This window comes from Lontra canadensis, unplaced genomic scaffold, assembly GCF_010015895.1.
Source record: "Lontra canadensis isolate GAN:19392208 unplaced genomic scaffold, GSC_riverotter_1.0 scaffold28, whole genome shotgun sequence".
Taxonomy (NCBI): Eukaryota; Metazoa; Chordata; class Mammalia; order Carnivora; family Mustelidae; genus Lontra; species Lontra canadensis.
This window is the reverse complement of record NW_022631022.1, coordinates 197,056-211,027: the sequence shown is the minus strand read 5'-3', so window position 1 is coordinate 211,027 and position 13,972 is coordinate 197,056. Positions and strand designations below refer to the sequence as shown.

Here is a 13,972-nt window from a genome sequence, read left to right as displayed (position 1 = left end):
GACCAGATTCCCAAAGGGAGCCGGGGTCTTGAAGTCCCTCCTCCGGCTGCTGCGGGCCTCAGGAAGGACATGGGATTTTAAAATCTATGTAAGGGAGGAGGGAAGGGGAGGAGGAAAGCAGCTTGACAGCTCAGGGACTTGGGGTCACGTGTTCCAGGCTCAAGAGTTCAAGTGCACAGCCTGGGGGAAAAAGATATTGCCAGAGCTGTCCCTCCCGAGACCCTCTCGCCACCCTCCAGCCTCACCTCGGTGCTCCTTTCTCTTCCCCCAACAGGTGTTCCATGAGCAGGGTATCCTCTTCGGCTACCGACACCCACAGAGCTCCGCCACTGCCTGTGTCCTCAGTCTTTTCCAAATGACCAATGAGACCCTCAACATCTGGACGCACTTGCTGCCCTTCTGGTACCTTCCAGCCCCCTGGACTGGCCATGTCATTCAGGAGCCCTGGGGACTGGGGCTTCTTCAAATCCCAGGGGGGTTGGGAAGGCTGAGAGTCCGTGCTGGGATTTTGGGGACTTCCCCCTGGGGCATGAGGCTGGAATTGGAGATGTTGGGGCCCAGCGGCTGGGGTGAGCTTTAGCATATGGATTTCTGGCAGCTCCCCAGTCTTTCCCTGCACTGGGGTCTGACTTGATCTTTTCCTCTTCAGTCTGGAGGTTTTTGGAGTCTTCCAGAAGCCCTGGTTAAAATGTCACGAGCTCAAGTAAGTCACTTAACCTCTCTGAGCTCCATATTTTCCCGACTGTAAAGTGGGAGTGATCATCAGAGCCCAGCCCAGGGTTGCTGTTAGGATTACAGAGGGGCTGTGGGGGCAGGGGGTGGGGAGGACTAGGCAAAAGCATGGGGCAGGGAGCTGTGGGGGCCCCGTGATTGCTCTGGGGCCACAGCAGCCAGGAGGCACTTGGTCGGCAACCCTTTAATAGAGCAACCACTAGCTCAGGAGTCCACTAAGACCCTTGCTGGCTGACACACGGGGGTCCAGGGAATGGGGTGGCTTGCTTCCATCACATGGCAAGTTCTGGCACGGCCAGACTCTGGACTCCCCTTGGATCTTTGTCCAGAAGCCAAGAGAATAGGAGGAACCCCAGGGTTTGCCGCACACAGAGACAGGCTCCAGAAGGCCGTGCTTGCTCAGAAGTCAGAAGGCAGATCCACGACCAAAATGCAGGGCAAGCCACCCTGTTCCTGGGGCCACACCTGTGTCAGCCAGTAGGGGTCTAGGCTTGGGGTGGACTAGGGCAATCTGGAGGGAAGCCTTTGGGCCCGCTGTCATCCCAGGGTGGCCTCCAGATCCTGCTCAAGGAGCCTGTTTGTCATTTTATTCTATTTGTGTGTGTGTGTGTCTGTGTGTGTGTGTGTGTGTGTCCTTTTAAATTTAAGCAAACTTGAGTTAATGTAAGTAAAAAGTCTAAATGGTCCTAAAAGGGCACTTGCAGATGGGGACAGAGTCAGTGTCTTCTTTGGGCCTCTGTTCTCCTCCTTGGAGTTGTTGGTCCTCCCAGAGCCCCTCTGGAGGTGTGAGGGGTGTGCACAGCCCACCCTGAGTCCTTGCCTCCTGCTGCCCTTCACCAGCTTTCTTCCCTCCCACCTCCATCTGGCCCCCTGGCCTCCCAGGCTGCATGGTGTTCCATTGTGTGGATGAACCGCGGTGATGTATGGGGTTCCACAGTTTGGCCTGCTGCTGGGAGCGCTGGCCCTTCCCTGCTTGTCTCTGGGCCTTGGGCGCCTGTGCACAGATCCCTGAGGGGCTGGGTGATTTTGTAGCTGTCCCGAAGCTGGGCTGCTCTGGCCGAGGCTCCCTGCTGCATACAGCCCCCAACACTGCCAGGCTCTGGGAGGTGGTCACCACTGAGCAACACAGGGTGGGGACGGTTTGGGAGAGCCCCAAAGAAAGTAGGTCCAGGGAGTCATCTTGAGATGATTGGAGAGGTTTTGGGACCAGCATGTAGCTTCAGTTCTGTTTTTGCTGGGACAGAGGAGAAAGATCGCAAATGTCACCAGAAGATGGAGTGATGCTCCTTGGGTTCCTGTGGGGAAAGCTTTGGAGGCTCCTTTCCTAGGAGAGCCCGTGAGTAGAGGTGCTGGCTTTCTAGCAGTGGTGGGTCTGGGGAAGTGGGCAGCTCTGTAGGCAGGTCCCCTTGCCTGGGTCATAGGGGAGGCAAATAGGTGGCAGGGCTGTCCTGTGTCTCTGTGTGGGGATGGACCCAGAGACCTAGACTCGGAAGGTCCCCGAGTGGGGCCAGGTGACTCAGAAAGGCAGTGGCACTGTTCATGCAGGAATAGCCTGGAGAGGAGGGAGAAAATCGTCCTGTTGTCTTCCAGACTCTCAAGGACCCCCCGGGGAGGTTGCTTCTGTTTGAGGAACCTTCCTCTAAGGGGACAAAGACAAACGACAGGTCTGGTGACAGGACCCATGTGGATCTTCTGAGGAGTGATTGAGTGCCACAGGGTTCTTTTATGTAAGGTTCAAAGAGGTGGGGAAGGGTTATGAAGATTGCCTTAGATATTTGATGGGCAAGTTTTCTGTGGTCCTGTTGAGGGGAACTAGGGCTGATCAATTGGAGACAGATCCCAGGGAGAGAGGTGTCAGCTCAGTGAAGAACTTTCTGACACTCAGAGCTGCCTTGAAAGGTGGTGAGCTCCCCATCCCTGGAAGCATGCAAGCTGAGCCTGGAGGATCACTTAGGCAGGATGCTGTAAGAGACATGTAAGAGTCATTGCAAGGTGGGGAGAGGATTGTACTAGATGAACCTAAAGGCTTTCCTCTTGCCCCTTCTGCCCATTCACCCTCCCTCACTTGTAGTATTGCACCAGAGTGAGAACACCTAGGGTTCAGTTATCCCAGAGGAATGGGGGCAGCAGATAGTCTGTGAGGAGTATGGAGGAGCCCCCAGCCATGGGGGTCGAGCTGGCCATGCTGTGTTCTAGGTTCTTCGTGTGGAGGTTTGTGACCGCCTTGTATATAACAGACATCCAGAATGACAGCTACTCCTGGCCTCTGTTTGTGTACATGGGCACCAGCTGCGTGTACCCCCTTGTGTCCAGCTGTGCACACACCTTCAGCTCCATGTCCAAGAATGCCCGGCACATCTGTTACTTCCTGGACTACGGGGCCGTCAACCTCTTCAGCCTGGGTATGTGGGGCCCTGCTCTGTCGTCCTCTCCTGGCAACTGGGCTCCCTGCCCCACCCCCTGGGAGCGGAGCCCACCGGAAGGCCTTGACGGGCTTGCAGAAGAGTCACGGGAATGCCTGTGCCTCCTCCGGGCTCCTGATGAGTGTTTTGTAGGAAACTTGCCCAGAGCTGTGCTGGCAAATGTTAACCGATTCAATGGGGACAAAAGCCCCAACCTTGGGGTAGGCTGACTTGTGCCCAACTTCTGGCCACCAGTGGGACATCCCTGCACATCATCATGGAGTAATTCCTCTCCACAGATAGAGGAGATGCATTAATGGAAAGTTACTACTTTTGTCACTGTGGTTCTTTAATTAAAAGTTTATGTAGTTGGCGGGGTTTAACAGTCACTTTGTGGGATCTCCAAAACCTTAACTGTTTGCTGTCACAGGCCAGGGGGAGCAGCTCGTGCATCAGGGCGGGTCTCTCACCAGCCTGGCAGAGAAGAGGGGGTCACGAACCCCGCTTGTCGAGGGGCTTTGATGAGTTCGCCATGTGCTCAAAGTGCCACGGGAACCGAGGGGTGAACCCAAAGCAGGCGAGGTTGGGTGTTGAATCCTGAGCCTCCTCGTGTTTTTCTGCCAGCTATGGGGCCCCTTCCTTCTGGCTCCCCTTCTCTCCCCAGTTGTCAGGCATCCATCTGTCCCCAAGTATCCCTGCTCTGACCTCTTATCCCTCCTGCTTCTGCTCCTGTTCCAGGTATGAAAGCAAAGGCCTTATCTTCCCTTGTCCAAGAGGGTGTCCGTGAGGATCACGTCTCTATCCTGTTTCCTCTCCTCCCTCCCTCCACAACTCTCAGACACACACACACACACATGCATACACATACACACATGCACACACAAACACGTGCATACACATACATACATGCACACGCAGACATGCACACACGTGCATGCACAGACACAAACACACACAGGATTACCATGTCACCTCCCAACCCTCCGTGCTCCCTGAACCACCTCCCTCTCTCTGGTCACGGTCACATCACTCCTGCTTCTCCTCCTGCCTAGTGGACATGTTCTCTTTTCTCTTCTGCTCGCTCCCTGCTCTGCTCCCCTGGCAGTAGACAAGCTCAGAATCTGGCCTCGGGCCTCTGCTCTCATTCAGGCCGGCATCAGGGTGACTGCACACCGTCCCCTAACACCTCTGGACCGGGCTCTCCCAAACTGTCCTAGTCTACCATTAACCCAGGGTCCGTGTGGTGTCCAGCCCTGTGACCGAGACTGTCCACATCCTCCCTCACCACCCCCACCACACACATCCACTCCCCCTCCCTCAGTGCCTCACCTGGCTCCTGGTTCCACCCCTACCTGGTCTCCCAAGTCAGAATCTGTAAATGGCCCTTGGGTTCCCCTCCCTCCCACTCCCCTGCCATCTTGTCTATTAGTTAGTGCACCCTGACCACAGCCTCCTCTCCATCTCCTGCTCCTCCCCCACTCCTGCCCACTCACCCCCACCAGGCTTCTCTAACACCTACTGACTATGGCTCCCCTCCCACTCAAGACCTTTCAGGATTCCCAGTTACCCCGGATGAAGTTTAGACTCCTTAGTCCGGAGGCTTCCAGAGCCCTTGACCACCTGCCCAGACTCGTGCTAAGAGCAGGCATTTGGGAGTCCCCACTAGACCACACCCGGGACACATCACGGGATTGGCAGAGGGGGGCAGTGGGCGGCATCCTGCAATGCCTGTTTGTGGCCCAGCTGCCTCCAGCCCATCAGTCTTGGGTGAGTTTCTTAACCTCGCTAAGCCCCGGTCCTCTCATCCACAAACTCAGCATCGTATCCTCTTCAGGCACGAAGATGAGCTGAGTGTTGCAGGTGAGGTGCACAGCACAGTGCCTGGCTCTTAGCCTCCGAGAGGAGCCATTACCGCCACTGCGTCCTTGACCTTGACGTCAGTCCCCAGGATGGCAGCTCTCATGATAGCTGCATTACAGGCGAGAATGAGGCACCATGAAGGAAAGTGACCAGGTCACGTGGCATGTAAATGGCAGAGCTCGGGTTTGAACTAAAGTCCTGGGGGGCAGCCGCCACCCTGAACCGTTTCCCTTCCTGTCACTGGCTTTTTGGATTTGTTACTTCCTCAAGGTCTGGTGCCCTCCCATACCCCCTCACCCGGGAACTTCCCCTTTCTGTCCTTCAAGGCTGGGCCCCCACCCGCGGCTTCCTCCAAGCCCCCAGACCGGGACCTCTGGCTTCCACCTCAGACTCCTTGCTCCTTTGTCCACGAACCACCTCTCCTTCCTGTTCTCCATTCTATCCTGTGGAAACCTGCAGTCCGCTAGGGGTGGTGTTTGCTCCCTCTTCCCTGCTTTCCAGCTATTCCTTCCTCTAGGCCCTCCTATGCATTTTCACTAGGTTTGGCTGTCTTAATCCCTCACTCAGAAACCTTCCATGACTCCATATGGCCTCAAGAGGATGTTTACTTTCCTTAGTCTGGAATCCAAAGCTGCCTCTCTTCCTGCTCCCCAGAATGCCCTCTAAAGAGATCTGAGCATGAGTACAATGTGTGTGGCGGGTCCCCATGCCACCCTAAGTATTTCTCTGACAGCAGCTGGGTGTCCTACAATTCCACTCATTTCTGACACCGTCCTCCTGGGGACTGCATCTGTTCCCATAGGTGAAGTGCTCGGTCCCCCAAGACTGCCCCCCACCCCCGCGGATGCCAGACACAAGCTCGGGTTGTTACAGACTGACTATACATCTGAGGCCCCATGACCCTGGCTCCCAGACCTCAGAGAAACATTTTATGTACTCAATTACCAGCTGATTATAAAGGAAAGAAGTCAGGAACAGCCAGCTGGAAGAGATGCGCAGGGCAGGGTGTGGAGAAGGGCTCTGAGCTTCCAAAGTGTCCTCTGAGCACGCCCCCTTCCCTGAATCACTACTTGGTCACCAACCCGGAAGCTCTCTGAACCTCTGCTTGGGTTTTTATGGAGACTTCATTCTTCAGGATTGGTGAAGTCATTGGCCATTGGCCTTCCCCTCCCAGAGGTCGGGGTGTGGGGCTGGAAGTTCCAACCCTCTGGTAACACGGTTCATTCTCCTGACAATCAGGTCCCAAAGCCTCAGATACTTTCCAAATCACCTCATTTACATAACTAAAGACCCCTTCCTTTCTCTCCTGGCTTAGGAAGTTCCAGGGGTTTTAGGCGCTTTGTGCCTGGAACAGTGGAAAAGACCAAATATCTATTTCTTACTAGAAGTCATTTGGCTTCCCACTGCCATTTGGGGCAGGGTCTGAGGCTTCCCTGCTCCTGTGTTGCCTGCGGAACTTGGCGTGCCCCTCAGCCCCCATCAGCATACCCAGAGCAAATGCATCCTGGGCTGGAGGAGACCTTCCTGCTCCAGATTAGTCTGGGGAAGAGTCTATCCCTCAGGAAGCACTTCCCAGCGGAAGTCCCACAGGCAGCCTGCTGATTCCAAGCTCTTTCTGCCTGTGTCACCCGGGGAGCACCACTTGGCCGGCACCTGACTCCATCTGTCAAATGGGGTCAGAGGGAGAGCTTGAACTTGGTGCGGCCGAGGCCCGGGTCAGCCCTGAGCTAGGATTCTGGTGTTCTCTGGGTCTTTGGAATAACAGGTGACCATAGGGTGGACCCACAAGGCCCTGGGCGGACAGGCCTGTGGCTGTCTCTCCCAGAGGAGACCTGATGAGGGTAGCTGGGGAGGCCTTCTGGGCCAGGTCCCTGGACACATGTGGTCCCTTTGAAAAGGACAGTGATCTCTGTTCTTTCAAGGGAAAGCAGCAGCAAACGGTCTCCCGAGGGCCCTTCGGGAACCTTCCTGTCCCAGATTCCCAAACTTAAAGCAATGAAACATCGAGGCTAGTCTCTCACACTCACCTCTCCGCTGGCCTGTCCCCCAGCCCACTGATACCATATGTCTCCTCGCCTTGGCAAGGCCCCTCTCTCCCTGCAACGTCTATCTTTACACGAGGGGTGTACCGTGTCATAGGCACGCTGAGAAAAGCTGGGCACCCTGAGGGGTCATCATGGACCAGAGCTTGGGGATCAGAGGGGGGACTGTCCCTGAACTGCCTCAGGTGGAAGCTTGGTTTTGCCACTTTCTAGCTGTGTGCCCCCCAGGTGGGTTGCTAACCCTCTCTGTGCTGTCACGCTGTCCTCTGTAAATGAGGACAAGGGCAAGGTTTATGGTAGGGGGTGATTGTCAGGATTATGTGAGTTACCCAGTGTAAAGCTCTCCGGCGATGCTGGGCTCATTCTGAGGGGAGGGTTGGGGTAGGCAGAGAAGAGAGGGAAGGTCTTGGGGGGTGGGGAGGGCAAGGCACAAGCCAGGTGTGGTGGCCAGGCTCACCCAGTGGCTGGGGTTGGGCGTCCCAAGGGTCCAGGCCACACTGCGGCCTGGCTTCCGGCCCAATGCTGGTTTTCTCCTCCCCAGGCTCAGCCATTGCGTACTCGGCCTACTCCCTCCCGGATGTGATGGTGTGCACCACCTTCCATGACTACTACGTGCCCCTGGCCGTGATGAACACCATCCTTAGCACCGGCCTCTCCTGCTACTCCAGGTACCCGGCTGCTGGGCCTCAGACGGGCGGTGGGGGACGCTCCAGGGAAGGGACGCTCAGAAACCTGGGGCTCCGCTCCAGCCCCGCTTCCCAGGCACCCATCCTGGGCGTCTGAGGGGACTCCACACGTGGCTTAACGCTCTGCTGTCACTGTCGTGAAATGCGTAATGACTTTTGAACAAGGGGTCCTGTACTTTCCTTCTGCACTGGGACCTACGAATGATGTAGCTGGGCCTGTTGCGGGACGAATCACTTATTTAGCCTTCTTGGACCTCAGTTTGCTCATCTGTAAAATGGGGCCTGCACACCTACCTACCTTGTGAGACGGATGTAAGGGTTGTAGGGAACGTGTCCCGCATGCCTGGCCCAGAGGCAGCATGTGGGCAGTCTGCCGGTGGCGACCGAGCGGGCCCACGTCTAGACACACACACTCGCCAGCCGATGACATTCAGGTGTCTGCCGTGTCCCTGAGGAAGCCCCGTGGCTGTGAGGCTCACGCACATGGCTGGCTCTCATTCCCTCTGGTTTCTCCCTTCCACTCAAGAAAGCTCATTGGAGTGTGAGTACCAGAGATGATGTTTGGGGGCTAATGACTCTAGTTTACTAAGCTCTTTATAAAAGCCAACTGCCCACATTTCCTCTTCGCTGAATGATTTAGGAAACCTTTTCAAGTAGTAGTGTTGGGGGACAGCCCTGTCTGGGCTGGGGTGCTGCCCGGGCTGGGGGCACTCGGGTGTGGCTTAGGAAAAGGCCCATGGGAGGCTGACAGGTTGCACCCAATCCCCTAACCCCAATCTCAGTTCTGGGGAGCCGGCTGGAAGCTCCCCATTGAACCACTGTCCCCCCGCCCCAGGAGGAAAGTGGGGGGAAGGGAAGCTTCTGTACCTTGTCTGCAATCACTGTGGCTCTTCCTTTCCTCGGGTGACACTTGGGTGTCGTAGGACCAAAGGTAAGCAGTTTTCACAAACTGGACAAGCTGGTTTTCTGTAAAAAAATGGAAGGATAGAGATTCTTAAAGAGCATCAAGAACACTTGCTCCAACTTGTCTCCACTTGCCTGTCTTGAGACTGGTTGGGAGCATGGAGTTGCTTTGCGTGGGAGGGTGTCTCGTTTCTAGACCCAGTGTCAACAACGAGGGTTTGTTCATCCCATGAAAACAAGCCTGGGGAGGGAGTGGGAGCTGAACTCTCTTCCCCTTCCCTGGCAATGCAGAGCCCCCCTACAGCTATGAGGACAGGGGGTCTGCCCTCAGGGTGGAAACCCAGTCAGACCTCACCGGGTTATTCTTGCCTCCTCCCCACTTCCTCAAGGACGCCTGTCAACTAGAAACTCTTTCTGGAGCTCAGCCTCTGTGCCAGGCTGGAGCTTCGAGGACTGCAGAGGCAATGGGGAGGAGGGGGTTGGGCCCTGCCTCAGGTGAGACAAGGCGTAACACACATAGAAAAGTAACCCGGATGCCAGCAACAGCCCAGGAGAGATGAAGCGTGGCCTGGAGGCACGGGGCACAGATGTGTGGACAGGACACACCTAACTCTGGTCCCTGGATGAGTCATGATCCTGTCTCGTTAGCTCCTGTTGGCTGTGTAGCTGAGCTCTTCGGAATTTAGGATTGGAGAGAGGTGAGCACTGTGGGCTGAGGGGGCATGGAAGGCTCCATGAGTGTTGAAGGAATAGTCCCAGAGTTCATGATCCAGGACAGTTTTCCTAGGAATCCCCAGTGCAAGTTAGCTTAGCTGCCTTTTTTTTTTTTTTTTTTTTTCCCCTTAAAGCTTCCTGAATCATCTATCAGCCACCAGGGTGGATGGTTTTCTTCTAGCCAGAAGTCCATCCTAGTTGTTAATAAAAAATGGGTCTTCTGGATGTGGCATGCCTGTTACCTTTGGACAAATTTATTTGGCAGGGCAGGCTGGCAAGGAATCTCATGATGCCTGTGTTTGGAGGGTTCTCCCTTGTCAGTGAAATGAATTATTTCTGTTTACTTATGGGACACATCTGTTGCTATTCCATGTATCCAACCATTCATTCATCCACCTTCTCGTTCACCATCCCCCTACTTAACCACCATCTATTCATCCATCTACCCAACCAGCCATACACCTATCCGTCTACCCACCTGACCCAGCCAGCCAGCCATCCTTCCACCTACCTGTCCACTCATCCATCCATCTACCCAACCACCCATCCACTCACCCACCCATACATCCATCCTCCCACCCACTTGCCTACCCATCCTTTCATGTACCCATCCATCCATCCATCCATCCATCCATCCATCCATCCATCCATCCATCCATCCATCCATCCATCCTTCCAACCAAACAGCCAAACAACCAACCAGTCAGCCAGTCAGCCAGTCAACCAAACAACTAACCAACCACTCACTCAACATTCCTTAAATACCTGCCATACTCCAGGCATCGTGTTAAGATCTGGGAATAGCAGGAGGAGTGAGGCACAGCCCTTGTCCCGAGAGAGCACCAGTGCAGTAGTCAAAGCAGATTCCCCAAAAGCCCACATGGAGTCATCATTTCCTCTAAAGGCCAGAGGAAATGGCATATCGAGTATAGTGTTACAGAATGTAATGTATGCAAATAATGGTAATACAAAATGATACCTGCTACGATACACAAAGTTCTGCAGAGCAGTAAGGGACTGAGTATTGAGGGAGGTTGAACACCCGAGCTGGAGAGGAGGGAAGGGCCTTTGGGACAGAGCACACAGCCTGCACAGGGGGAGGGGGCAGGAGAAGAAGGCCCTGGGTGGCGGCAGGGGGCTTCAGAGTTGCTGGAGCCGCACAGCTGGAAGGAGGAGAGTGGCTAGAGAGGGTCTCTGACAGTGGCTGGGATTTGACGTGCCTCTTGTGCCCTGCTGTGGCCTGGTCCTGTGCTGGCGAAGGCTAGTGATCTCCACAGGAGGGCTATGCCATGAGGGGCTTCCAGGTGTGTCTGTGGCTGCGGGCGTGGGGGCCTGTGCTGGAATAGAAGCCTAGGAAGAGGTCCAGAGGCAGAGTGGGATGTCCCATCAGAGGGTCCTTTGGTGTCCCTTCTCGCCTGGTCCTCTTCCCTTTCCTGTTTTCATTCCCTTTTTTGTCTTCAGTGTCTGAGGAGTGAGAAAGCTGGCTCCTAGACCAAGAGAGACTCGGCCCCCATTCACTTGAGGAGAAGCAGGTGGAGAGAAAGGCCAGGGCCCCCTGGGGTCCCGGATTTCATGGACTTCTGGCTTCACCTTAAACAAGGACATCTGAGAAGATGTCTCGGGGTGTTCTACCATACTAGGGCTTCAGAGTATTTTCCAAGATTTCTCTCCTCGCCCTCCTCCTCTCCCAAGCCCACCCTCCCTCTCGCCTGGGCTCCATCAGTCCATGGTGTGTCCAGGAGTGGTCAGAGAATGGCCATCTCCTTCCTTGAGCAAGAAGCAGACCACAGACATCCTGGGTGGTTTTTAGTTATTCACGTGCTTACTAGAATATCACGGTCTAATATCACGGCATTCATTCCATTGTACTACCTGTCCTTGAGGTCAGTCTCCACATAGAGCACTGTGGACTCCCCTTGAATCTAGTGCAAATGAATGTTCCAGAAACCCACCTGCTGCTTCTGTAGCATTTGAGAAGGGAGATGGAGAGAACACATGACCTCTCTGTCGCTCTCAGAGCAAGATGGGGTGACAGAGACCTGGCCTGCTCATCCCGCTGGACACCCAGAAGCCCAGCAAGGCCTTCTCACTCCCTTAGGGACGTCAGTCACCCAGAATTTGCTGTCCATCACAAGTCCCTGTAGGCTCTTTATTCACTCATCCAACGTGTCCAGAGGTTGTTTTATTTTGACAAATAGTTGCCCAGTGAAATGCCCTGTGGTCAGTGCTGTGAAGGAGAGAGGTGACTTTTCATCCTTGGTGGAAAGTGGGCTACGCCGTGAGAGCCATGCCGGGGCGGTGGGTGAAGCTGCGGCCCACAGCAGACCAGGGAGGGGGTTCGGAGGTCAGAGCTGGAGGCAGGAGGCTCACAGGCAGTCAGGGGTTCTGAGGGTCAGCCAGATGACAAAGTGCTACTAGACCCAGAGGCCAGCACGTGGAAATGTCCGTGTTCTGCGATGTCACCCACACAATAAAACAGCCATAACCACACCACACACACACACACACACACACACACACACACACACACACATCCCTCTGCAGTGGAATGTTTCCAAAGGCCCACTGGTCAAGCATTGGTTCCAGAATTTGCTTGCACCTCCAGCCGGCTTTGTTGCAACAAGATTTATCAGCTTCTGGAACAGACCCTCTCCTGGTGGAGGCTTCTGCCAAAATCCAGTGCTTCCTGCCAACCTGGTTCTAGGCAGATGAGGCCTGACTTCCTTCTCGTTCTCTGGTCTCTCCACTGGGCTGTGCAGGGACTGGGGCTTACCAGGTGGGGCTTTGGATACTGGAGGGGAGGGGGGAAACCAGTGCTTTCTTTGGAGGATTCTGCAGCTCCTGCCCCTCCTTCCTGGAATCTCTGGCTGGGGCGACACCCTGTGGCTAACTATGGAATTGCACCTTGGTAGTGGGAGGCCCCTCTCTGTGGCTGCTGGCCCTTCTGCCATTTATTCTCTGTTGCTGTCTCTCTTCTGTTCTGCTTTTTCTCCTTTTTTCCCCCTGTAGACTCGGCTTGGCAGATGGAGAGGCTGTTTCGTTTGCCCCTGGGGAAGCAGTTTATCAGGCCGGGAGAAATGTTGTCTCAAGTCACAGGAAATCCGTGGTTTGGGGGATGGCCCTCGCCAGCCAGAGCCAGCTTTCTTCCTGTGTAAGTGGTCACAGAAAGAGCGTGCTTTCATAGTGAGCCTCTTAGAACCCAGGAAAGATAGATGGTGACCATGCATGGGGAGGGGGGAGCGGGCTTGTGGTTGGACTGGGTTGGCCAGGGTAGGCTGTGAAGGCTGTTGAGACAGGCTCTGGCTGTGGAGGGCAATGGGAGTGTGTCCCATTTTCTCCCTGGGGCAGAGCGGGTATAGGCAAGGATGAAGGCTGGGTAGTGGTCTAAGGCTGGCTCAGCCTGCCGGAGGGGTGGGGGTGTGAAACTTGGAAGCCAGACCGCACTGGGTGTAAATCCTAACTTCGCCTCTTATCAGCTCATCTGACTTTAGGCAAGTCTCCCAGAACCTGTCTCTTCCCTCCTGTTCCTGTTCCCTGGCACAGCTATAGCTCTGAGGTGGGGATGGGGAGAGAATGAATCCCACTACACACCTTTTATTAAAAGCTGCCATTTATCAAGCGTTCCTCTGTGACGTGAGCAACTCCTTGCAAGTATGGATTATCAAATCCTTGCAACAAGCCCATGAAGGGGTACAGTTGTGGCCCCTGTGTTACACGTGAGGACTTTGGGGTGCACAGAGGTTACCTAACCTGCTGGGGGTCACATGATCACAGAGGGCTGAGGCAGGACTCGAACCCAGGCTGTCCAGGTCAGACACTGCCTGTGAATCATGGCCTGGTGTGGCCTCACCTCTCCCAGGGCTGGTGGTTTACTCCAAGGCTGGAGGGTCTTGTTTGGGAGGATGATATGTTGAGGTCCCTTATTTCTCTTCCTCCTTTTTCTTCAGCTTCTCTTCCTTCTCTACCCCATGCCTGCCGTGTGTTTCTCTGACTTAGGATGGGGTCAGGAAAGGAGAGACATGCACACATACGCTTGAAAGTTGGAGCTTATCCCTGGAGGCTGCGGGGCTTCCCTGGGGCCCACAGCAGCTGCCTCTTACTCTGGAGCAGGGATCCTCAGGCTTGGCTTCCTGGAGGGCTAGATAAACACATCAGCCTGGGGGACATGAGGGTCCCCTGATGGCTCAGAGGGTGGATGTGGGAGTCTCTGCCCTGTCCCAAACCAAAGGACATGGGGAGCAGAGAGCTTTGTAGTCAGGTGACTGCACCATCTACGGGGACAGGAGTAACCTGGCCAGGGGCCAGTGGCCTGGGCTGGGTGGAGCCATAGGTTGTGTTTGGTGGGGAAAAGGGCAGGCTGTGGGCTGGCACGGGGCATCTGGGGAACAGGGGTGGGGAGCGGTGGTGGGACACGGATTCCTTCCCAGCTGGAGAGCGTGCTGAGGAGCAGGACTGTCAGGGAGGGCCTCCCTTGTCTGACTCACTGTCCCAGAGCAGCCATCCCACCAGCCTTGGCGCCCTGACTTTGCATACCACCTTTGTGGGTACCCCTGTGGGGACAGAGGGAGGACCCAGCTCTCCACAATACACTTGGTATTGAAGCAGGGACCTGCCCTGTCCTGTGGCCTGGGGC

General features: G+C 55.3%; 1 protein-coding gene across 6 annotated transcripts in view; it reads left to right on the top strand.

Annotated features, from left to right (window-relative positions):
- Positions 1-13,972, top strand: part of PAQR5 (progestin and adipoQ receptor family member 5) — a 72,351-nt gene that overhangs the window by 51,859 nt on the left and 6,520 nt on the right. For all 6 annotated transcript variants that reach the window (XM_032864588.1, XM_032864586.1, XM_032864587.1 and 3 more), the window contains 3 exons: positions 275-402; positions 2,929-3,134; positions 7,578-7,704. In XM_032864588.1, coding sequence (XP_032720479.1) covers positions 275-402; positions 2,929-3,134; positions 7,578-7,704 — 461 coding nt within the window. The remainder of the gene's footprint in view (positions 1-274; positions 403-2,928; positions 3,135-7,577; positions 7,705-13,972) is intronic.